Consider the following 24,761-nt stretch of genomic DNA (forward strand, 5'->3'; position numbering starts at 1 on the left):
CACAGCGAGCGCGAGCCGGCAGCAGCGAAGCGCGAGTGCGAGCGGGCAGCAGGGAAGCGAAAGAAAAATGAGAAGTGAGCGGGCAGCCACAGAAGAAAGAGAAAAGAAAAATGAGAAGTGAGCGGGCAGCCAGAGAAAAAGAGAAGCGACCGGGCGTCTTCCCTGTGACCCTCGTCCCCTCTTGCCGTCGCCGGCTCCTCTCCTCTCCCCGCGCCTCGTCCGCCTCCTCTCCTCCCTCTTCCCTGTCTCCTCACCCGCACCGCCAACTCCTTCTCTCTCCTTGCCCCAGCCGTCTCTCTCCTCCCGCGCGCCGTCAGCTCCGAATCTGGAGGAAGAGGAGAGATGCTGGATTTGGAGGAAGAGGAGAGATGCGGGATCTGGAGGAGGAAGAGGAGATCCGGGCGTCCCGGCGGTGGCTCGACCAATGCAAGCTGACCTCCTCATCTCCGACGCGGCCTCTAACCACAGTGCGCTCTCCCTCCATCCTCCCCTGCAGGCTCTATTCCTTTGCCAGGCTGCCCCGCTCTTTTGATTTGACCCATTTTCTGCTGCCCCCTCAGTTCTCGACGACGACGCGTTGCTCATCCCCGCCGGCTTCGATCTCGTTATCACGCGTGCCCATCAAGTTCGTGGACGGCCGCGGGGACGCATCGGCTCCTTGTGAGGACAAGTGGGTAGCTAGAAACTGTTGTTGCTGTGTTCTGATTGGGTGGGTTTCAGTGTTTAATAGTAGTACCGTGTTTCTTTGCGTGGCAGAGCTGAGGACCAGCATGGTTGTGGGCGCAGTGACCGAGGCGATGGCATTGCGTCATTTTTGCCTCCATTTCATTATTTTTATGATCCAGATAAGGCTGTTCGTCCTGGTTTGGAGGCAGATGGTGCCAAGGTAGCACAAAGTTCCGAGAAAAGGTAAAATTCAGACCTGTTTTTATCACTGGTAAACTTTTGTGATCTTCTCTATTTATTTAGATTCAATTACCATAGCATGATATACGAGATAGAGTTGGGGTAGCACCAATTGAAGAGAAGCTTGTCCAACATCGTCTGAGATGGTTTGGGCATATCCAGCGCAGGCCTCCAGAAGCTCCAGTGCATAGCGGATGGCTAAAGCGTGCGGAGAATGTCAAGAGAGGGCGGGGTAGACCGAATTTGACATGGGAGGAGTCCGTTAAGAGAGACCTGAAGGATTGGGGTATCACCGAAGAGCTAGCTATGGACAGGGGTGCATGGAAGCTTGCTATCCATGTGCCAGAGCCATGAGTTGGTTGCGAGATCTTATGGGTTTCACCTCTAGCCTACCCCAACTTGCTTGGGACTAAAGGCTTTGTTGTTGTTGTTGCAATTACCATAGCTGTGGTAATTTCATTTTTGTTCCTTGGACAAATCCTGCAAATTTTTAATAGGAAGCATGTTTCTTGCGTAATTTTCTCTCGAGACACAAACAGGTGTCACTATAGGAAAAATATCGTAACCATCATTCTCCCTAGTCATACTTCGGGAAAAAAAACTTATCAAACATATAATTCCAGCTATGTTACCCGCATAGCAAGTGCCATCACGGTTTGAAAGTCATCCGGTCTGCACGTTGTATATCGCCGTCGATTGTCAGTGTACCTTCCATAGCTGTGGTAATTTCATTTTTGTTTCGCATGTGGGTTTGGGTGGCCAAGAGATTTTGCACCACGAACTGTAGCAACAGCCTGACGGTGTATCTCCCTTGAGCAACAATCTCCCATCGTTTTTGTTGATGATTTTTTTGCCAGTTTTTGCCAGTTAAGTACTTTCCTGAAGGAGCTCCCAGTTAGGCTTTCATGTCTGCTTTAGTCTGATATTTCCATTTGATCTTCCAAAAGGAGCAACCATCACAGTACCGAAATTATGTTCCACTTGATGGTTCTTAATTGTATTTCTCAGTTTGTGTTTGGACTTCCACTGTAGGTGGTTGCGAATCTCAGGCTTTGCATGTCCGTCTATGACATCCTTGCCGTCGAAGGCAGATTCATCTTTCTAGTATAGGGCTGCTCGACGTATAAAGTAATTTGTGCCATCATCTCTGCCATCCATTTATCTTTGCTAAGGAATGTGAGATGTTACTACTTACTAATTTTGTATGTTGTTTAGTATTCCACTGGTTGCATGGTGGATGTTTTTTGCTGTTAGCTTCTTTATATGCTAGCGAAGCTCGAGTTCAATAGTTCTTGTCATTACGTATTTGTTATTCACCCCCGTACTGAATTTCTTTAAAATACATTGGTTCCAGTCTTGACTATGGGCTGTTTTGCCATGCTTACATCAGAGCTCAAAAGTAGATGTCATCAACAAGTAGGTGATACCTGTCTGTCCGATTTAGCATTTTCGAATTGCTCACAACATTTCTTTCAGCATGTCAATGAAAATGGCACCTTCCCGTTCTGATGTTCATTATGTTTCTTGAAGCCCTCACCATCTTTATATTCATTACATATTCTCAATAGCTTATTTCTTAATAATACCTAAAGTGAATACCAGGAGCTCATCCTTACCTCTCCGGTCTATTCTTATTTGAGTATTAAGAGCACCTACATTACTTTGGTTCTGTATGACTGATCAAATTTACACACACCTCAATCATAGTAAAATCTGGAAGGAGACGTAAAAGAATCAAAGAAAAGTAGAGATGCACAATAATCTTACTTTTCAGGGATTGTTCTTGGGTTCAGCTTTCGCTGGCATGTTGTTACTACAGAGTTACCCTATCTCTTTGAATCGTCGTATATACTCCAAACTCTTATAGATTATGCAACTAGCTAATGGTTGAAACTTTAATACTCCGCTTTATGTTAGTTGCTTGTTCTGACTGTATGTGATGATTATATCCATGTGTATGTATGTGGTCTTCAAAGTTGTTGAAAGATTTAAAGCATAAGCAAGCTCGTCAAATTCCTTCGGTACGTCATATATTCTTATGTCTCCTTCCTATGCTTTAGAGGTTTATAGTAAGAAGATATGAGATTCAGTCTTCCCTTTTCAGTATATCTGGAAGTATATGGGAGAGATTACTAGGTCACACATGTAGTTCAGTTATTAAGTTTCTAAATAAGTTCAGCCCCAGAGCACATATTTTGCATCCATTGTTTATTTAATCCATTGAGATCTATTCTCTCTGGTTCATACCGTATGTTTACATTTGACTTGGAATCAGCTGTACTTTTGTTCTGCTTTTGTTGCAAGGTATATCATCAATTTCCTGTTTGGACGTGCTTTTATTAGTTTGCTTCTAACTGCATCTTAATATGTACTCGGTGGGCTCTACAAGATTCGATGATGGATGTGTGAATGTGAGCAATCAGGATATAAATTTCTTCCAACAAGACATGCATTCAGGAAATATGTTGCGTCGCAACTTTGCAGCTTCACATTGTAGGATTAATATTTGGCACCTGACATGAGATTGAGAAATACCATGCTTTAATTAATTATTAGTACATACCTTGTGCAGGGCACATAAAATATATCTGATATCGTTTTTTTATGAATATTTTTTTCTTTTCTACCCTAATTCAGTAGCACCACTTCTTGATGTTATTTCTCTATACGATTGTTGCTTCCACTATAGTTTTTCTCACTGAAATGAATTTGAATTAGGTCACTTCAGTACCAAGGTAAAAATTTATTTGTTCTTGAGAAGAGCCAAAATCCTAGGTGATCGTTAGATATTATTGATAATTATCAATTAATAATTATATGCTTGACTGTTTGTTGATGACCAGTAAATTTGTCACAGTGTGCTTTTGGAATTTCCATGTGTTGAATAAAATTGGCAATGGGATCGGGAGTTGGTGGCAAAGAATTATGTGGTTTGATGGCACTAGGGGCAGGAGTGGTGATTTAAGGTGCCTAAATAAGCTGTGAGGCTGCCTAAACAAAAATGTATTTCTGTTAACCGATCTAAGTCATTCTACTATCTGTAAACCAATTTAAGTCACTCTACTATTTGTAATACAATCCACATTGCATTATCTTTCTATCTACATTTCCTACTTACTCACTACTAACATTGCTTCTAACTGGCTTCCGGGTCATCTAGTAGCTCTAAAAGATGACTATAGCTCTACAGATGGCGCTTGTTTCGAACGAAATTGTGGTGTATGCTGCTTGAGCTGGGATAAGCAGACTGACGCTTCCTTTTTCCTTTCTCAAATGTTGCACCGACGCTCGTTCTCCCTACCATTTTCTTCTCTATCCAAAAGGACCATCATCATGTTTCAAATGTTACAGGTTACGGTTTGCAAGGTTTGCGAGAGTAAGGCCTCCTTGATAAAGTTCACGGCAACAAATACACTTCGCCAGAGCACCCCACGGGTTCATCCCAAATAGGTGTGCTCGACAAACAAAAATACGCTACAGGTGATTCCGGTACGCCCGTATCAGCTACAAGACCGGTGACTGACTTCCGGCCGGGTCAAGGACGCTACACGCACACAAGCTGCAGCAAAGCCGTCCAGTACCGGGAGCACGACGGGTTCTGGTGTATCGCCCTGAGAAGCCACGCCCCAGGACTCTGCATCGTCTCCACCAGCTGCTGCTGCTTCTTCTGCTGAGGACCTGCCGCCGCCGCCGCAGTCGACTGGCTCGCCAGCAGATGCATTTGGAAGTAGAGCTCAGCAGGCCGCAGTTCTGCACGAATCAAAACCAGGAAACGGTCAGATAAAATGAAATGAACGTTCTTATCTGAGTAGTGTTCAAGCTTTGAGCTTCAGTTTCAGACCTGGGGGCCATGAGAACCACTCGAGGCGAAGGTTCTTCTCCCACTTGGCTTTGGAGCCGAGGCTGCCTTCTGCTTGGGCCAGTAGGAGCGATATGATGGGCACCATAGCTTGGGACTTCTGCTGTGCCTTTCTGAGGCTCGAAGCTGCGCGGGTTATATACTGAGGAGCCGCATACCTCCGCGCAATCTCCATATGCATAGCTCCTGCCAGGGTGATTTTCATTCAGTATACGGTGAGAACATATTAAGAAGCAAACTCATCTACTCCTAATGTTAGTCCCGCTCGCTATCGCCCCTTAAGATTATAAAAATAACATAAAATTTGCAGGCAGTGGACAGAGTTTGTAAAAACTTAAGGGTTGAATAGGCTGTGTGAATTCTACCTCCCGGACTAACTTGCAAAGAAATGTGATGTCTAAGCATCTACTTGGTCACTGTAGTAGTACTCCCTCTGTTCCGAATTACTTGTCTTGGATTTGTATAGATACGGAGGTATCTAGCACTAAAATGAGTCTAGATACATCCGTATCTAGACAAATCCAAGACAAGTAATTCGGAACGGAGGGAGTAGATGTGAAGCAGAACCCATCAGCTGGTGTTATGTTATGGACAATGTTAAGCTAAGGCAGCAATGCTACTGTGAATGCTCACTATCAGTAAACCAGGTTATAAACAAGTCACTCATTTTCGAAAGAAAAAAAAGTCACTCACACAAAGAAGATTCTTCTTTCTAAGTTTCTTAAGCAGATTGCGGGATACTGTCTATTGGAGATAACAGAACAATCGAGTACAAAATTCAACTCCACATAAGAAATAACCAAAAAAAGTTTCAGGGAAAACTGACAATTGAAATATGCTAACCAAGAAACAGAAAAACAACATACTGGCTTACCATTGAGGAATAAGATGCAGCTATCAGCATCCTTTTCCGCACATGCCTGTGCAAGAGCTTTTTCAGCACTTGCAAAGTCCTCATCCCGCATAAAACACTGAGCACATGCTAGATTAAAAAGAGATGCCCATTTTGATGGGTTCCTACCATTCCTTTCAATGCATCCTTTCAGATTTATCTCTATTTCATCAGAGCCACGGTTCACTGAACATAAAGATTCAAGTTGCTTGAGCATTACCCAGCCAACCTCAGTATTCGTGCGGTTCTGCAAGCATTTCATGTATTCCTTCCTGGAGTTCGAAAGATCGCCTTGCACCACATAAGCCCGACATAGTTGCAAGTGTGCAAAGAAAGTATCCACACTCGGGGGAGCAACTCTTAGAGCATCTGTAACTTGAGCAATGCCGTTTTCATAGTCATCAGATTGCAAACTAACCTCTGAAGACAAAAGACGTAGCAAGTACTTTTCATAAAGGATGAGTTTATGCTCTTGTGAATTGCTACTGCTGGACATAATTTGTAAAACCAGCCTCTTCAAAGTGGCACAAATATGTTTGGGGTACTTCTCTTCACGTGCTTTTTGGAAAATAGCAAGCACAAGCAAGTAGCGTGCATCTTGGTTCCATGGTTCTTGATGGACCAACCTTCAAATGAAGTTACATCTTAGTTTGCCAACCGAAGCCAAATAAGTATAATGTTGTCAATGTCGCAAGTTGGAAAAAAACATACCTTTGCAGGTTGCATATTCCATTGTATTGACTTAGGTACTGGTCTTCACATGTTGGGAACGAGAACTTTGGATAAGAGGTGCAGGTAGCATAGCAAGACATTGTTGCACAAGCTTGAATTTGATGCGGAGACCTTAGGCCCCTATTGGATGTGTGCCCATGGGACAACGAAGTAACCCTTACTGCTTTGTGAGAAGCAGTCCAATCTCCGCTCGACAGCAGCAGAGATCCAAGATGGTTTCTGCAGCATGCAACGAATGGCAACATTATGATCAATATAGTCATAGTCATGGTTTATTGTTCCAGGGAAGATGTTACCTTACTAAACTGCAGTCAGGATACATGTGTAGAACCTTTTTCAGGTAAGACAAACCACCCCCGACCCCTAAACAGTTGTTTAATTCCCCACCAATCTACAAGTGAAATTTAATCTATATTATTACAACTAGCATACAACCAAAAAAGGAAGAAAAAAAATCTACCAAGTACCAAAAAAAATTTAGGGTACTTACTGCCTTCCCCAGAGCAATATTTGAGTGGACTTCACTCATCACGTCATAGGATGTAAGTCTAGGAGGCATACTCAAGTGAGGTAACTGAAAACGCTTGCTTGGCTGCAAAGCATCTAATGCAGAGATGATGAATTTCAACTCTCTGTTATAACTGGGTTGACCAGGGAGTGTATGAATGACCGAAGCTGCAGAATCCTTCCCAGCTATGTTGTATGCTAAGGTGCATATGAATCCCAATGCCCCAGTTGCACTCTCCTGCTTCATATTAGATAAGTTTTCAGCCAAGTTTCGTGATATGGAAAGAGCTTCATCATGCCGTCCAAGTTTCCACAATGCAAGAGCATATACTTGCAATCCATCAACGTTCAGCAGTCCTAGAAATTTGAGATGACTTGTTAGTGTGTATGTTGTATATAGCATGTGCAAAATAAATTGATATAATAATAATATAATATGCTTGTCATGCATGTTTGTTCAATTCATAAGAAAAATAGGAAATATAAGCCTTCAGTTGCTTGAAATGGAAACTAAACAGACCTTGTGTTTTCAACTCTTCGCACTCGCGCACTGCATCAGTTGCAAGACCAGCCTGCGGTCAATGTGATGATTTTAATTAAAGAAGTGGAAGTGCTTATGGGGAATTAAAAGGATAACCACCTAACTATAAGATTCATAAGTACCACACTAGGAACAGCAAGCTTATTACAGATACACAAGTCACAGTACACAACATTCTTTTAGATTTACAGTAAACAGCATGGTTTAAGCTTCTTGCTCTGAAATAAATAATTCTATCAAACCATATGATAGTATTCTTACCTTACATAGTGACCGAGCAAGATTCACTGAAACATCAACAAAAGGATATCTATTGTCCAACTTGGATCTGCGCATCATGCCTAAAGCAAATTTCGCATGTTGGTAAGACGTGATTGCAGATTGAAAATCTGATCGCACTTCAGAGACCAAGCCATTTATATTGTGTGATTCTGGGTAATGAGGCGCTCGCTGAACAGCCTGTCTTACAGCCATCAATACCTACACAACATAAAGCACCACATACACAGAGACTGGCATGTCAAAGAAGGAAAAGAAGCATGTAATAAGTGTAAACAACATAAGCATTGCTCAAGAAAGATTACATATACATAACCTGGTGCTCTAAATACCCAAACCCAAGCACTAACTTATGTAGGCATAGGTATAAACATGTGCCTAGTGAAACCATCTGTAGCACTAACTTAGTGACAATGCCAACAATTCAACAACACTATGATGTAAAGATGAGAACATATAATAACTGCCACCAGGTTAAACGGGTTGCTTTAGAAAAACATCACTTCATTTTGAGCATGAAGTGGCCAATATTTACTTCAAAATTAACTTTCAACGACACGAGAAAAATGAAATTGAACATACCTGAGGTGACAGAAGTTCACCAGAACGAGCTGCAATTGTTCCAAGGCCAATCTGGAACTCTGGCAGCTATGCAAATATGACATGAGAATGAGATAAAACTAAAGTAAGGAAATAACTAAGCAAATTACTAAATTACATTAATAACAACAGACAACTCAGTAAATTGTACTTACAGGTAGTATCTGCACAGCTCTCAAGCAGCTTTCATAAGACTCATTTACTGCACCAGCCCTTTAAGATCATACCAAAGATTAAATCAGCGTAAGCAAAAATTGAGTGCAGCAGTATAGGGGCCTTTCGGGCTTTCAGCAAAAGATGTAGGGGGTGGTTACCTAGATTGGTGATCGTTTTCTGCCGACATTCCAGCCCATGGCAAGGCCAATGATGGATCAATGCTTCGAGCTCGATCAAATGCTTGTCTTGCCAATTGCTTGTGACCTGATTGTCTGTAAATCTGAAGGTCCAACTATTAGTTACCTTCCTGCTAGTAAAAAGAGCCAACCAGGCAACCAACTACTGCATAAATAGCAGTACCTTTCCAAGGTATGCCCAAGCTTCAGAGAGAGACGTATCCAACTGCAGTGCCCTGATAAGAGAATGCTGCTTTAAAGCCTGATTACTTGAGACTGAACCCAATGTAACCCAGAAATCCTTATTAACTGGTTCCAGCATCAAACCACCCAATGACATTTTTTCTGGAAGCTCCCTGTTGTACAGAAAACATAGAGTATCATCAGAAATCTCCCAAACGAAACTAGCATCTGATGAACAAAGAAGTTTACCAAGCAATGGGGTCTACAGAGTTATTCTCCTCCATGGTACAAATGAGATCAAGACAAATAGCAGTATCAATGTGAATATTAGCTTCCCAGGGAGTGAGGTGCAAAGCTCGTTGATATGAGAGTTTTGCACTATTTGCAGCTGACAAGCATGTATTTCTCCACTGAAGGATAGAAGCTTTGAAATTTTGTTCATCCATGCCCCTCTTGATATGCCTATCCTCCCACGGAAAACACCTTGCAAGTGCGAGCTGACATAAAGTGTGAGACATATGATTGAATAGAATGCTTCAAGTTACAAGGTGCCAAGTAAATTTAAGTGATCAATTAATGGTTATAGAGGTACCTGAGTATCTGCATGCAATTTCCAAACACAGGAAAGGTTTCCAGCCAAGGAAGTGCAAACTTTAGCAGTTTCAGATGCTTCCTACATGAAACAACACTCAGGTGATATATGGACATGAAATGCTATTGATACAGAACAAAGTATCATATACCAAAATACCTTCAATAGATTAGCTGCCCAGGTAAAGGCCCCAGTAGTTACGCAATGCTTTGACCACGCAAGCAATGCCGAAGCAAGTCCAAAGTATGCAGAATGATTATGAGGAGCCATCTCCACGGCAGAACGAAACTGTTCGACTCCCTATATTGTGTAAAGTACAATATCACAGAAGTTATTACTGGTAGCAGCAGTAGAGTTCGCATAGATACTTAAATTGTTCTTTGCTAATAAAAGCAGTAGGTATCCAACACAACTGAAGGTTCATTAGCTGAAAAAGCTTCCTACCTTTCTGAAATAACCAAGCATTAGCTGGATGTTTCCACTTTCAATCAAAGCAAAGACCCTGGAACTATCAAGTTCAATAGCTCGCCCATATGACTGCCAACAAAAACTGAAGTAAGCATATTCAGAAGACTCACAGCAACACTAAATTGTTTATGATGCTCGAAAGTGAAAACAGCATACCTTTACTGCTGCAGTAAACATGCCCAAACGGTGGTAAGCCAGACCAAGTGCCTAATACCAAATATGGAATGTTAAACCAAATACATTGTAAAGACAGAATGAACGTATGACTTGAGTTTCATCAACTTTGACAAACAAATATAAGGAAATAAAACACACACCTCCCATAAATCCGCACATGTTGGGTAACCTCGTATTGAGTGTTGAAGGCTCTGTATAGCATCTGACCACTTCTTTTGATGAACCTAAATTTTCCACATCATGTCAATACTTACTATGGATATGTTCCGTTACGCAATTTATAGAAAAGATAATCACAAGAAAACTATTAACAAATTATACACACAAGCTTAGTCTTATCAGTCTAAAGTATAAACAAAGAACACTAGTAGCTCCTTGATTCAAGAAAACAAAACAATGCGATTGTTAAAGCATAGAAAGGGCTCTAAGCCTAGTCATTGAAGGATAGACAGGCATAAAAAGATCTGAAACAGCTCTAGGATCGGAACAAAAAAGGAGCTGAGCACCAGGAAGGAACAGTCACCCAAAGGGCCAGACTGCCAAATGACCTGGGGGGAACCCTCTGAACTGGTCAATTAAACCCAGCAGGTGACGCATGTGAAGCAGGCTCCCAAAAGGCATCAGAACATTTGATATTTTTATGATAAGCGCATTTCAGACGACTGTGTTTTACTGCCGCTTAGGAACTTGTTTTGTTTTATACTTCTATTCAGGCAGCAGCGCAAAAAATACTTTGAAAAGGGTAAAAAGGACAAGCCAGTACCCCATTGTTTTACTCTATGTACCTTGGTAAGCCAGTATGGAAGTATGCACTGCCCACATGTCTTTGCACTGGTGTGATGATGTCCACTAGAGGCACAATTGACTCTTCAACTCCTCTCTAACAGTATTGCCCAGTTGGTACCAACTCTGAGCTCTGCCCTTTCCTAGAATCCAGGCCCGTCCATGGAGGAGGCCGAGGTGGGCGACCACACAGGGCCCCAAATAACTAGGTATTAGTAGTGTAATGACACTTTGCCATATAAACCGGCCATTTAATCTAGCGGCTAACTAAAGGTACCCAGCACAGCAAAGCCTAAGCAACATACCCAGCAACAAAGCAAGCCCACGGGGCCTGCTTATTCACGAATCTATCAACTGTTCCATCGATCGCTAAACCCCAACACGCCGGTTCGTCTGCTTCCGCCAAGCGCCCCAGGACACCACTGCTGCCTCCCGCGATTCCGCCAATCGCCCGGGACGCCGTCTGCTGCCTTCTGCCATCGGCGATCTGCTACCTTCCGTGGTTCTGCCAATTGCCCACGACGCCGTCCGCTGCCTTCCGTCATTGGCGATCGGCCACGACCTTCTATTAGGTATACTTAGTTTTATCTCTGCTATTTATCACGAGTACTTGGTTAAGTGTGATCTCCCTGACCTAGATTAGGAGCAATCCCTGGTTAGGAGTAGCCAAGTAGAATGAGATTATGTGTCCCTGGGCTAGGTATTGGTAGCGAATTTATTTGTCCTGGTGCTAGGTTAGGAGTAGGACAAAATTAAGTTTGTTCTTGATCAGTTGTAATTGTTTTTTATATTTTTGTTCACACTAATTAGGAATTTTCATGTTTGAATAATGAATCATTAAATTTCTTTGGTTTATAAAAACAGGAGGCATTTATTTGTCAATCCTCATCAATCATCATGTCTTCCAAAAATAGAACGTATGATTCTGGTTATATAAACAGAAGCACAAGCTCAATCTCAAAAGAGTGCTCATTTCAAGGAATACTAGACAAATGTTGATTTTTGGTAAACATGAGGTTAGCTTATTGCTTTAGTATCCCTTCACTGTTTTTCAGCAATAGTATTTTGATATATGTCTAAATATTATACAAAATAAAACAGAATGAAATTATGTAATAAAGTGAGTGTATGCCGTAATTATATTAGTTCTTTTGTTATATGACTTTTTTTGAAATTTTGAGCCCTATTTTGATTTTTGGCCCGGGGCCCCGAATTTCTGGAGACGACCCTGCTAGAATCAGCCACCTCTACTTTACAGCTTATACTGTGCCTCCAATTCTTACTTACTTACTAAGCCTTTTGTCCCAAACAAGTTGGGGTAGGCTAGATATGAAACCCTTTCACGAGGACTTCCCAGGAGGTCACACATCCTAGTACTACTCTCGCCAAATGGGTTTCATACCCAAAGGACTGGCTAGTTTTTACGTTGGCTCGCCAAGCCTATCACAACCCTTAGATATGAAACCCTTTCACGAGGACTTCCCAGGAGGTCACCCATCCTAGTACTACTCTCACTCAAATGGGTTTCATACCCATGGGACTGGCTAGTTTTTACGTTGGCTCGCCAAGCCTATCACAACCCTCCTCCTTTACCCGGGCTTGGCCAATTCACTTCAGCAAAAACAACTGGTGCGCTAACTAGGCTCAATTGCCCCGTGGCAGTACTTAAGAGTTCAGACCAAACATAAAACGAGGAGTTATATTTACTCTTTAGTTCCACCATTTGTAATCTCCTGATGTATGGACCATCTATAATTTTATGATTCTGCCTATGATCGTTATTTTTTCTCTTAGATTAGTATCTATCTATATAGTGTACTGTGTACGAGTAACTATGGATATTGTGCGTTGACAATGGCATGATGCTACAACCAATGGCCAAGATCGGGCAAATCCTGATGTTTAGGGTGTGTTTGGATTGTGCCTGCACTCACCTTGCCAACCGAGGGCACGCCAAAATTTTAGCGGACGAAACGGCCGCCAGCGCCTCGCCAAATAATTGGCTATGGTATAAACGGGAAGGAACAATGGGTCAGGGGCGTGCCAAAAGATTGGATCTCAACCAAACGCAAGAATCACTCTGGTCAACGACCAAATATTTGGTAGGGCGCGTCAGGGCTCTAATCCAAACAGGCCCTTAAAACCCTTGGAACAAACTCCTTAGTACACCAGATCATGTCACATTGTATTTCAGGATGGTAGTTACACAGAATATTCACCAGCAGCAAGCACTAATGGCACTGGAACCTTGCAGCGTGTGGTGATGCCGATGGCCCAATTTTGACGGATAAACTATTTGGATTATATCGGCGCATACTTGCATAGAGAATAGCGATTTCAGTATCGCTGTGCACAGATGGGGCTAATTAAACATACTTGTATACATAAAACATACTGGTGCATATTTATTTTTACCATATTTCTATATCATAAAAACGCTACGTGAAGTCACGTGTATTTTGCCGTATGATACAATTAAGGAATACAACATACACAGCAACAAGTAAAAACAAACATTACTTGTAGAGTTGTACATCACCTATTCAGTAAGTACCAAACTTAATCCTGAATGACCTATTGCTGGTGGAATTTGCTTATCAGCAGTATGTACTCCATATTCGATTATCCCTCACTGTACTTGAGATGAAAATCTGCACCATTAAAGGACATACTAGGGTCTAGCTGCCTTTCAAATTTAAACCAGCAGTACTGAGGAGTGATCCCTGGCCGAACAGGTGACTCAATGAACCAAGACCTTGAGCAGTTTGATGACCAGGCTGATTATACCTTAACTAAACCTATACAGCATACCTAAGAAACTACTACAACAAGGTCATTGCGATGGTTCCTACTGATGTAGTTCCTGCTAAGGCCTCCTTTGGTTTGAAGGAATTTTGTAGGATTTTTATAGGATAGGATTTTTATAGGAAAAATTCCTTCAGAGCTCTTTGGTTTGTAGGAATGAAATCCTATTCCTATGGAGGAATTCTTCCTATCCTCCACATTTCATAGGAAAATAAACATTAGCCTAGACTCAATGGAAAAAAATCCTATGGTGTGAATCAAAGGGCATCTCCTTTTCTATTCCTATGCATAGGATTTGAGATGCATGTCATCTCATATCCTATGACTTTTCTATTCCTATGATTTTTCAATCCTATGAACCAAAGGAGGCCTAAAGATCTTCTGTTATTATCAGATAATATCATTATGCTATCACACCTACAAACCTCATCGCTGGTTTATAGAAGTATCTTTTTTTTTGCGAATAGGTTTATAGAAGTATTAACAGAGAAGAAGATTATTGAAAATTCCTGCTTCCCTATCTAATATCTACGAGACAAAGGCCTGAAGTACTCTCTAACTAATACATATAGGCTTCGTTTCCATAGGTTCAAAATTAGGAGGTTCCCATCAAATTCAAATGTATTCAGTCAATAGAAATGAATCCTTAAGATTTGTGCATGATGTTGCCATGATCACTTCAATCAAGCAATATAAAGTGTGTAAAAGCAGCTGCCACTCGAGTGCACCTGCAAGTAGCCGAGTCTCCGGAAGGCCCAAAATGCGCGCGGCGACTTGCCGGCAGCCTCCTTGCACACGGCGAGCTCCAGGCTCTCCTTCCCCTCCGCGTCAAGCAAATCGCAGAGCGCCTCCTGCACCCACCAGCCACCAGACAGAAACAGGCTGCATCAAAACACCACCGCGAGCAAACCAACCAACCAACAAACGACTTCAATGCAACACGCAGCGCATGTGTACGCGTCCGCATTCAACCGCACCCACCCCGGCCTCGGCGTCGTCGGGGTCGAGGGCCACGGCCCGCTGGTAGCACCTGGCGGCGCGCTGCGCGTCGCCGGGGCGGGCGTAGTGGTGGCCGAGGGAGCGGAAGGGCCCGCCGTCGTTGGGGTTCAGCTTGGCGGCCGCGAGGAGGCGCTCGGCCTCCTCCTCCGCGCCCTGCCTCGCCGCGGGGGCGGACATGGGGGCCGGCGGGCGGGCGGAGCTGGACCCTCGGAATCTCGTGCTGCGGTGCTACTGGTACTCCGCCGAGCAGCGGACGAATCAGCGGCAGACTGGGTGGGCTTGAAGGATGAATGAATCCGAGTTGGTATGCATCTCCGCGCTCCCACTCTACGCCAGTACAGTGGAGCGGAGGAGGAGGGAGGGATTTTCTTCGGGGCGGTGGTGCTCCGGTGGAAGGCGGAGAGGGTTAGATGGATGGCCCCGTCGAGGAGGGGACGAGGGAAAGTAAAAGCACTGTTGGAACTTGGGCCAGGAACTTTAGGCCCAGGTCGACCGAACGTGATGTGTGGATAAGAGTTCTTATAAATGTTCTAAAAAAAAGGATAAGAGTTCTTAAAAAGGAAGTGATGTGTTTCTAAAGAAAAAAGGAGTGACATAACCCTAAAGAAAGTGATGTGTGAATATTTGAGGGAGCTCTACTTTGCCACCTTAACTTTTTTTAGGGTTGATGTAACAACTTACGACATCTCTAGCCCATTCAAGAGTCAAGTATCGAGAAAAATATATGCTAACCCAACAAGTCAAAATTTAACGAAGAGGGAAAGAAGAGCAAATAAAAACTTGTAGACACCAAAGTTCTTATGTATCTTTCGGGAAGGAAGCAAAAAAAATCAGAGAAAGAAGAGAAGAGCAGGCCTTGCGTATATGCTAAGGTCACACTTATCTTTATATGGTCCGAAACCATTTCATTTTCTTAATTTCTCATAGTAGTGCCCTTCCATCAAAACCAGTAAACATGAGCCATCGCTGGTAATCTTTTGTACCATATATAGTGCTACCATCTAAAAAAAATATAGTGCTACCAATTGTCAGAGTTCCTCAATGCCAATGTGGGACAGGACCAACACTAACAAATTAATGATCAAATGATAATCACGATGAATCTTTTTTTTTTCAGAGAACATGCAATGAACTAAGCCAAACGGATCTATTCATGTTCAATTGATGGCGCAGTTACATAAATCATTTGAGAAGCTACAGGCATATGCATCATAATGTGTATGGAAAAATCACAATACAAATATCATCGATATACACCCAATAAATTAACTACCACATTCAGCATACATTCAAATGGGCTAAAAGGTTTTTGTTTTTGGTTTCTTGAGAAAAAGGCAACCAAACATGGTTAAGCCACCCACACAATTTGTCTTCTATTTTCTCCTCGTGCTTACTCCATCGACCATATGTCTATCAAATGTGGCAAGATTTTATCTAAAATAGCCGTATGGTTGAGAGAAACTTGGTGTTTTAGTTTCAAGTTTAATTTTTTGATTCAAAATTCAACCTGCACAAAAAATGCAGCAAATCGATAATAATCCAGTGATGATTATGATCAAATTGTAGCTAAAACTGACATGTGATGGGAGAGAAATCTGGTGTGTCAATCTTCTGCCCCGCCCCGAGTATTCATTGATTCATCTTCCCTTTTATGGACAAATGCTACACGTACGGGGATAATCCATATGACTCAATATAGTACTAATTTTATTTTTATCATATCAAAAAAATTATGTTGAAAAGAAAAAATTATAGATCCAATGTCACATTTCGTAAAAATTAACGATACATGTATAGGATACACTCAATGTGTACGAGCTTGTCCAACAGGTAAGTTGAACAACTCGCACATATTCTAAACTGGACGCTGCTGACTATCCGTCTCACCCCCGTCCCCCGTCCCCCGTGCCGCTCCCGCGAGCGGCCCGGGCGGAACCCTAGATCGTCGCCACCGCTCCCTTTTCTCGCCTTCCTTCTCCCTCGCTGCCGCCAGGGGACGCCGCCGGGCAAAGCCCGCGCATGCGTCGGCGGCGGCTGGGCTCCCTCCCTCCTCGTGAGGCTCCTGGGCGGCGCGGTACGGCCAGCCCTCACGGCGGCGCTCGGCTCGGCGGCAGGTCGGGCCGCCGACGGATCTGAGGGGCTCCCCTTTGGTGGCGCTGCGGCGATGGCGGCGGCGTGGTCTGCGCGGGGCGGCGAGGCGCGGGCTCCTCCTCCTCCCCATCTGATGGCGCCGCGGTGGCGTCAGCGCTCGGGCGTACGGCGGGGTCTGCAAGGGTGGTCGGCACGAGACGTCTTCCTCCCCGATCTGATGGCTCCACGGTGGCGCCAGTGCTCGGGCGGCGGTTGGCTTCGGCAAGTGGTGGCGGGCGTTGGGCTCTCGGCGGCGCTCCGGCATGTGCAGGCGGCGGCGGTCCCTGTGCGCGGTCAGCAGCTCCGTCTCTGACCCGGACGGCGCGGGGGATGGCGGCGGCCCGGCGTGGCCGGCGATCTGGATGCGGTGGTGCCGGCGGTTCGCTGATCTGCCGGTACTCCAGGGTCTGCCTGGTGGGGCTGGTGGTGACGGCGGCCCGTGCACGAGAGTTGGATCCCTTCGAACTGATCTGGGTGAAAACTTGCCTTCGGCTTCTGCTAAGGTCGGCGGTGGCGGCGCTATCTGCGTCGTTCCTTTCTTGAAGGCATCATCGTGGAGAAGTTCAAGGCCACTCTCTGCTACCTCCGGGGGAAACCCTAGATCGGATGATCGGATGACGGCGGCGCTCTGGTGTCATTCCTCCCTTGGGGGCGTCATTCTTGGAGGTACACACATGATCGAGGGACCAGAAGACGGATTCTTTGGTGGAGCGGTGCTTCATCCTACACACTAATGGCGACGGATCTTGACGGTGTGGTGCAGTGCAGATTCGGAGTTCGCTGTGAAAGGATGGACTCGGGAAGGAGGACGACGCTGTCGGGCGTCGTGGTGGCGTCAATGGCAGAGAGACCTGACATGGTACATGCAACAGTACAACTCTGAAAATGGATTGGTGGCAGATGGCTGCGGCGGCCTCATACCCGGCAGGCGTCCTGGTTGAGGAGTGCGCCGGACTGATAGGTGCCCCATACCCGGCAGCGTCCTGGTTGGGACCTCAGGTTTTAGATGTTTAGGTTTGGCTGTGATGTCTGTTTAGTATTAGGCCCAGACTATCTGCGCCCTTTCATCAATTGGATAAGTGTAGTGACAATTGTTGTTTAGATGGTGGCTTTAGTCTTACTGTTGTATAACTTTGTAAGATTTTGTGATAATAATTAATAAAATGACTATATGCATCACCCAAATACAGAGACCGGGGGTCATCCTCATACCCTAGAATGGATGTAAAGCCAAACAAATTGCTTCCACGCCGAGAAACGATATGATCTGATTTTACTGGGTTAGCTACTACCATAAATTTATTCTGCAACAAAATTAGCCCTAAGTCAAAGGATCATTGCCCTTTTAATTGATTTTCTCCTTTCCCTGTAGTTAGCTATTTAAATTAACAAGTCTGTCCTTCTCGCACGAGTTCTTCATTGGATTTGTTTAACTGAACTGAAAAATCCAGATCAGCTAGAATACCTTTTAAAATTCTTTGAACAATGATTGAGTAATACATCATTTCACCCGAAAAAAAAAACAGCCTTTACCATTTCTTCATCACTAATCCATAGAAAAAGAAGAGATGCAGTGTATGGCACAACCCCAGTTGCACCAACAGACCAAGCAGGAGTTCAGGTTCAGTGTATGTTGCTTAGATTCCCGGCATCTTTTAGCTCCCGCCATGTAAGATTCCGGTCGATCGGAATTTGAAACCCGGCGACTAATCCGTGGAACGCATTTGTTTACGTGATCCGGAAGGAGCAAGGCCGAGCTCTTGAGAACGAGGCTTGGATCGAGTTGACCAATGGCTCCGTCGCCTACTTGCACCACGTCGCTGTCGCGCACTGCTGTGCCGCCCCGTCTGGCTTTCTCCTCCCACGGCGACGCGCCACCGTCCCCAAAGTCGCCTCCTCATACTACAAGGCTGCAAGCACATAGCTGTTGCCGCCCGCCCTCTCAGCCGCGCGAGACATCGAGCTCCACGTACGTACGGGGCGATCGAGGAGGATCAGCTGGCTAGCTCGGGTGGAGACGACCGGTGGATGGAGGCTGCGGCGGCGGCGGAGGAGAAGGTGTTCGTCGCGGTGCCGGCGGAGCCCAGGGCGGGGCAGTCGACCCTGGCGTGGGCTCTCCGCCATCTCTACGGCGGCGCCGGCACCACGATCGTCGTCACGCACGTGCACGTCCCGCCGCAGATGATCCCCATCAGTACGTGCGTCGTGCGTTCCTTCATCTCCGAGTACATCGTTGAGCTCTGCTCTCCTAGCTACTGCGGGTCTCATCACATGTTTGTTTTGATCCTCTCCTAAAATCTCAGTGGGGGTCAAGTTCCACGCCGATAAGCTGAGCCCCGAGCCGGTGCGCGCGTTCAGAAGGGCGGAGCGCGAGAGGGCCCACGAGATGCTGGACGACTACATCCACCAGTGCTCACAAATCAAGGTGCCATTTGCTTAATCTCTTCATCCTTTCGAGAGAGAAAAAAGCTCCCCTTCTTCTGTACTATAATGTGCACAATGTCTGCAAATTCCAGGTGAAATGCGAGAAGCTGGTGATCGAGCAGGAAGACGCCGCATCCGGTCTCGTCGAGCTCATTCGGCTCCGTCGGATCACCAAGCTCGTGATCGCGGCCGCCGAAGACAAGCACTACTCGAAGTATGATGTCTGTCAGGGCAGAACTCTGTTTCTTGCACATACAGACATGCTCTGTGTTTTCTTTCCTTTCCTTTTCCGTTTGGGGTAGGAACAGGGAGTTCTGAAACATGTAAACTTGCACGTTTATAATTTTTCATTTCCGGTTTCAGAAAGCTCGACAAGCCTGTGTCCAAGACAGCGACAGAAATAATGGAGAGAGCTGATCCATCATGCAAGATTTGGTTCGTCTGCAAGGAGCAGTTAGTCTGCACCAGGTAAGCTTTTTTAATCTGATTTGTTACTAGTAGCTTTCCGATTTCTCGTGGCTAATGCATTATGGATGGCAGAGTTCCAAATATCACAGACTCTCTTACGAATTTTATATCAGTAAATTGACTCAGTTATGCATTGCAGGAGCAAGGAAGTACAAATTGCACCATTAACTGTTGCTGCACCTTTGCTCCCTAGTCCTGGCCATGAAGCTCAGCATTTGCAATCTCCCCAGGAAGAGGTGCATCAGATCATGCAATCTCATCTTCTAATTTCCAGCACCTTTTTTTTCTTTCAAAAATGACAGGATTCATCATCGTGCTTCTTAATTCATTGTTTTTTTAACGTTTGTAGGGTGACACCGAGATGGAACCGAGTTTCGACGATGAGCTCGAAGAGGCACGCAAAGCGGTCGGGGAGCTGATGAGAAGGGCTCTGAAAGAATCCTGCAGGCGCCAAAAGGCAGAAGAAGAAATGGCCACATCTCTCCAGAAAGTAACTCCTTGATCAGAATTTGTATCAGAACCAAAAAGAGCTTCAGTGCAAAATTCAACTTGCATTGTATTTTCTTCAGAGTTTGATCGGAGCTTTGAACCTTGCAGGCGCAAGAACACGAGCAGCTGTACCTTGAAGAGGTGAAGAAGAGGGAGGAGCTCGAAGCAGCCCTGGCGAGAGCAGACAGAGAAATCGCGCGGCTACGACAGGCAATCCAGCAAAAACACGACCGGGGAGGCAGTCACGGCGAGATCGATGCTTGAACAGCACATCGTCGTCACAGGCGACGACGCGACAAAACCCAGCTTCGGCGCCGCAGCCGCCGCCGGGCAATTTCAGAGCAGCGGCGGGGTAAGCCGACGGAGCCTTTTCCGTGGTGAAGGGTGATGGCAATGCCGCAGTGGTGGAAGAGAGCTGGACACTGCTCAGCAGGAGGACTGGGAAGGTGCCCGATGAGGACGGGGCGCCGATGCGGTCAGCCGCTGGCTCGCGCGCTCTGGGTTTTGCGCCGCGGCAGTGCTCTGTTTCCTTGTGACTCGAATGCAGCGAAGGCGGAACCGTGCTCATTTTGGTACCTACGCAAGTACAGCATATACTCACCGGGCTAAACGCTGAGAGGACAGGGATTAGGTGCAATTTTACTGTTTAGCGTGCGAGGACAGAAATTAGGTGCAGTTTCAATGTCCTCAAATGTTGTTGTTTCTGTTGAAACCAAAATTTTAAGATACATTCCTACGATTGATTAGTACAGTATAACATAAAAAAATTCATCTATTCCCTTATTACCATCAAGATTTAAGCATATTATAATCCCCTTCCTTGTTTCTAGAAGCAAGAAGTCATAGTATCCATATACTCCCTCCTTTCCGGTTTATAGAGCTTATGTCAAAATTTTAGTTTTTTTTTTCATTTTATAAGGTTCAATTTGGTTGTTCCCCACCACATGTTCAGACTTCAAGGTGCATTAAATCATTGCATGCAAGTATTAAGAGAAAACTGACCAATACATGCACTTTATGCATGCATGCATGCATTGCAAAATGCATTCGTAAACATAATTTTTTGAGGAAAACAAGAGCATTAATTGGGTGCTTTTGCAAACTATAAAAAATATTCCACCACTCATCATCTACCTTGGTTGGTGAGATTTTTGAATTGAGCCTTAGAGCATGGTTAATAGTATAGCCAACTGCTGGCTATAAGCTATTGCCATGTCATCTATAGCCCATCTTATAGCCAATATGTACAATAGTTGATTAGAAGAGTGTACTACTTTTTTATTATATGACCCACCTTTCACTCTCACAAAGTGTCTAGGAGCACGTGCTAGAGCTGGCTCTTCACCAAGAGCCCGCTTCCCTTCTCTCTCTTCTTCTCTTTCCTCCAACTAAGCAAGAATATACTAGTTTATTTCTTATAGCAAGCTGACTCAGCTCTATTGTACTTGCTCTTAGGCTAGTCATAGTGGGAGTAACTTAGATAGTAACATAGCGCACTTCAAGAAATTTTTGCTTATGTGGCAAGTATCTAATGTGGGGTGGTAACATAATACTTCCTCCGTCATGGTTTAGAAGACACGCTTGGAAATTCTCTAGGACCTAAGTGGTTATCTATTGGTTGTGAGATGGGCTTAAAAATAGCATTCACACTACGCATGCATATAGAAATAGTATACGGAGTACTAATTAGCTACTAGAAATAAATGCAATGCGCCCTAAATCTTGTCTATTGTGGAAACGCACGCAATGCCTTCTAAACCGTGACGGAGGGAGTATGTTACTGTAATATAGCGCTTCCCAAGACAAGATAAGTCTACAAGCTAATAAATGAATCAATCTATGACACTATTATCATGTTACTTTGCATTATGAAGGTAGTAACTTAGACTAGTGTCATGCATATGACACTAGTCTAAGTTACTCCCCACTATGACCAGCCTTATAAACCGGAAAGGAGGGAGTACAATCATTGACATCGTCTTACCTTGCAAGAGTTAATACTCGTTTTTTTAAACACCATTTATTGTAATTAATTAACAAAAGATTATTGCAATCATTCATTACAAAATTAGCCACGCAAAGCGGAACACTATTAAGAGGAATCCATCGGGGCCGCTAATAAAGCTAAACTTCGCAATCTCGTGTGCCACCTTATTGGCAAACTGATTATTTTTCACAATTTTAAAATCCCGCATATGCCTGAAGATACTCAAGGCCTCTTTCTTCAGGTCAACAAGGGGAGACCTACTAAGCTTCTCATTTGCAAGCAAGAATATACAAAAGCACAGTCAGTCTCCAAAATAATAGACTGGTGAAGGGTAATACCAAGCACAAAGCTCAACATCATTCACGGTGATACACTGATCAAAAAAGTCCCACGAGGAGATGATAACTATGCCAGAGGAGTTTCTAGCAACCACCCACACATTGACCGCATTAATACTCGCCACAAAGCTGGTGTCGACAGTGCTCTTGATAAAATCGGCAGTGGGAGGTTTCCACCATACATGATCTTTAAACGGTCTAATGTGCTGCTATAACCCCTCCCACCTTCTCTTACCTTTGTTAATGTAAATCCAACTCAATAATATCATGACAGGGCGCGAAACAGGACCAACTTAGGCGACAAAATTTACGAAGACAATAATGGATTCCTTCCCCTTCTCAAAAATTAAATCATTTCTCAAATGCGAAGCCCGCCAGAAGAGAAACAAGATTTGCTCTCGTTGATGCACGCTCAACTGATTCGGTCCCGAGAATTGAAATCTCTTCATCAAGAATATTCCATGAATCTATCAAAGCCAATCACAAAGCACGAGCCTTTGAACAACATAGGAGTGCATGAAAAGTGCTTTCATCTTCTACACCATAAATAAAGCGCATACTCCCTCTGTCTAGGTGAATAAGTCGTCTTAGGTTGTGCATCATGACCAAGAAAGAGGGGAAAACGAGAGAATTTAATGTTTATTTGCTAATTAATAGCATTGCATGCAATGAACTAACCACTGCATGTCGTGTTTGGTAGTCTCGAGTCATTGAAAACATGCACGCCCCACATCTCTTATTGGTTGATATGTCAAGAAACAAGAAACGAGGTGGGAGTTAATGCACCGCACCTAAGTGTTTTGGGATTATTTGGTTTTCGTAAGGTGACTTATGCACCTAGACGAATAGACTACCTGAAATAGTCTGGTGGTGTTTAACTATTAATTTGGACCGCCAAGCTATAGGCTGCGGGACACCATGCAGAAATCCTGATCTTCTAGAGAATATTAGCGTTCCAAATTAAATTTCAAAGCCTTCTTTACCCCATTTGGATCGCTACTAGATTGGCCCAATGTGTCCTTAGTATCCATCAAATTAAGCGCAAAATTGTACACACTTTTAAGAATAATATACTGCTTTTCTTATAGTGCCACACAAATAAAATCTCCACCCCCAGAGGTGTGAAGACGAATCTTTAGAATCCTCTCTGCATAGTGGGGATAGAAAAGATACTTAACCAATTTTCATCCCAACATCTCCCTCGGCTGAAGAATAAATCAGAGACCCACTTCAACCTAGTATTATGCCTTTTAGCTAAAGTTTTTAGGTCAGAGCTCCTTGTAATCAATTATCCCACCAAATATTAATATTGCTTCCATTATACACCCATCAAATTACACCCTTATTTAACATATGTAGCCCATGCATAATACATTTCCAAGTCACAGATGCATAATGCGGAAACACTTTATTAAGAATATAATCTCAAGGATAATACTTTGCCTTCATCAGCTCTGCACAAACGCAACGCCGGTTTAACCAATAAAGCTTGGTTAAATAATCTGAGATCACGAAATCCTATGCCACCATTACCTTTAGGCCTCGTTAATTTTTCCCACACTAAGCAATGTGTTTTCCTTCTATCGTTCTCATCTCCCCACAAAAAAATCCTAATAATCTAGGATAGCTCCTCACAAAGGGAAGCCGGAAGTTTGAATATTCCCATAGAATACACAAGTAGGGCATGAATGACTGATTTACTAAATCTTCCTTAGCTCCACAAGAAGCATACTTTTCAATCCAGACTGAGAGCCTTTTCAACACCTTTTCGTTAGTGGATTGAAACTTACCAGCATTCATTCTTCCCTCTAGGACCGACAATCCAAGATATTTATCCTTAAACCCATACATCGTAATTTTTAAAATTACCATTGTAGCCACTTGATTCTTCAAGCCACACCTTTTCCCAAACAACATGGAACATTTACTTAATAATTGCCCAGTCCCTTTCTCATACACCGTCAGAATATTTTTAATGGCTAATGCATAATCAATGTTGACCTTGAAAGACTGTCATCTACGAACACAAGTGAGAAATACCAGGAGCTTGTCTATTCAAAAAAAATTCCTTAAGAGCACCCCTGGCACAAGCATCATTAAGCAGCAAAGAAAGTGCCTTAGCTACAAATAGGAATAAATATGGAGATAACCGATATACCTGCCCGAGCCCTAGAGTAGGTGAAAACGACTCCAATAATTGACCAATGAAACGCCAAATTTCATCTATGTAACACACGTCATAATCCAATTAATCCAACATGGTGCAAAGC

General features: G+C 44.0%; 3 protein-coding genes across 9 annotated transcripts; 2 read left to right on the forward strand and 1 right to left on the reverse strand.

The window, feature by feature from the left end:
• Positions 1–49: 49 nt before the first annotated feature.
• Positions 50–4,010, forward strand: LOC119274847. 6 transcript variants are annotated; one of them, XR_005135356.1, is made up of 5 exons: positions 50–467; positions 561–670; positions 757–909; positions 1,939–2,927; positions 3,764–4,010. XR_005135356.1 is itself a non-coding variant. In XM_037555615.1 (5 exons), exons 1-4 carry the CDS (start codon positions 111–113, stop codon positions 2,887–2,889), a joined length of 627 nt encoding a protein of 208 aa, XP_037411512.1. In that variant the 5' UTR covers positions 54–110; the 3' UTR covers positions 2,890–2,927; positions 3,764–4,010. The 6 variants fall into 6 exon arrangements, 5 of the variants coding, with proteins under 5 accessions (XP_037411481.1, XP_037411493.1, XP_037411499.1 ...); XM_037555615.1 differs by having other exon boundaries at positions 54–467; positions 2,883–2,927; XM_037555584.1 differs by having other exon boundaries at positions 1,939–4,004.
• Positions 4,011–4,273: 263 nt separating this feature from the next.
• On the reverse strand, positions 4,274–15,096 carry LOC119274810 (tetratricopeptide repeat protein SKI3-like). Of its 2 annotated transcripts, XM_037555533.1 has the most exons (20): positions 14,638–15,096; positions 14,385–14,507; positions 10,209–10,292; positions 10,048–10,098; positions 9,868–9,960; positions 9,583–9,723; positions 9,424–9,504; positions 9,081–9,328; positions 8,833–9,004; positions 8,631–8,752; positions 8,472–8,529; positions 8,299–8,364; positions 7,699–7,917; positions 7,417–7,468; positions 6,880–7,253; positions 6,686–6,780; positions 6,369–6,608; positions 5,640–6,283; positions 4,748–4,951; positions 4,274–4,656 (listed from the first exon to the last, which is right to left on the reverse strand). In XM_037555533.1, exons 1-20 carry the CDS (start codon positions 14,830–14,832, stop codon positions 4,451–4,453), a joined length of 3,468 nt encoding a protein of 1,155 aa, XP_037411430.1. In that variant the 5' UTR covers positions 14,833–15,096; the 3' UTR covers positions 4,274–4,450. The 2 variants fall into 2 exon arrangements, with proteins under 2 accessions (XP_037411430.1, XP_037411438.1); XM_037555541.1 differs by lacking the exons at positions 10,209–10,292; positions 14,385–14,507; positions 14,638–15,096 and having other exon boundaries at positions 4,451–4,656; positions 9,868–9,973; positions 10,048–10,078.
• Positions 15,097–18,503: 3,407 nt separating this feature from the next.
• LOC119292385 (U-box domain-containing protein 33-like) lies at positions 18,504–20,883 on the forward strand. The gene is made up of 7 exons (XM_037571260.1): positions 18,504–18,979; positions 19,089–19,210; positions 19,302–19,423; positions 19,573–19,677; positions 19,817–19,913; positions 20,027–20,167; positions 20,275–20,883. The coding sequence occupies exons 1-7, from the start codon at positions 18,814–18,816 to the stop codon at positions 20,428–20,430; spliced, it is 909 nt and encodes a 302-aa protein (XP_037427157.1). The 5' UTR covers positions 18,504–18,813; the 3' UTR covers positions 20,431–20,883.
• The last annotated feature ends 3,878 nt before the right edge of the window (positions 20,884–24,761 follow it).

Source organism: Triticum dicoccoides, chromosome 1A, assembly GCF_002162155.2.
Source record: "Triticum dicoccoides isolate Atlit2015 ecotype Zavitan chromosome 1A, WEW_v2.0, whole genome shotgun sequence".
In the NCBI taxonomy this organism is placed as follows: Eukaryota; Viridiplantae; Streptophyta; class Magnoliopsida; order Poales; family Poaceae; genus Triticum; species Triticum dicoccoides.

Bases quoted from the DNA above. Each gene is read 5' to 3' on its own strand.
- LOC119274847 (XM_037555584.1), top strand. From the start codon at position 111: ATGAGAAGTGAGCGGGCAGCCAGAGAAAAAGAGAAGCGACCGGGCGTC. The intron at 671-756 runs GTGGGTAGCTAG...TTTGCGTGGCAG, and splicing joins TCGGCTCCTTGTGAGGACAA to AGCTGAGGACCAGCATGGTT. The intron at 910-1,938 runs GTAAAATTCAGA...CTTCCACTGTAG, and splicing joins GCACAAAGTTCCGAGAAAAG to GTGGTTGCGAATCTCAGGCT.
- LOC119274810 (XM_037555533.1), bottom strand. From the start codon at position 14,832: ATGTCCGCCCCCGCGGCGAGGCAGGGCGCGGAGGAGGAGGCCGAGCGC. The intron at 10,293-14,384 runs GTGCACTCGAGT...TGGAAAATTTAG, and splicing joins GGAGACTCGGCTACTTGCAG to GTTCATCAAAAGAAGTGGTC. The intron at 6,609-6,685 runs GTAACATCTTCC...TGCATGCTGCAG, and splicing joins CCTGACTGCAGTTTAGTAAG to AAACCATCTTGGATCTCTGC.
- LOC119292385 (XM_037571260.1), top strand. From the start codon at position 18,814: ATGGAGGCTGCGGCGGCGGCGGAGGAGAAGGTGTTCGTCGCGGTGCCG. The intron at 18,980-19,088 runs GTACGTGCGTCG...CTAAAATCTCAG, and splicing joins GCCGCAGATGATCCCCATCA to TGGGGGTCAAGTTCCACGCC. The intron at 19,678-19,816 runs GTAAGCTTTTTT...TATGCATTGCAG, and splicing joins GAGCAGTTAGTCTGCACCAG to GAGCAAGGAAGTACAAATTG.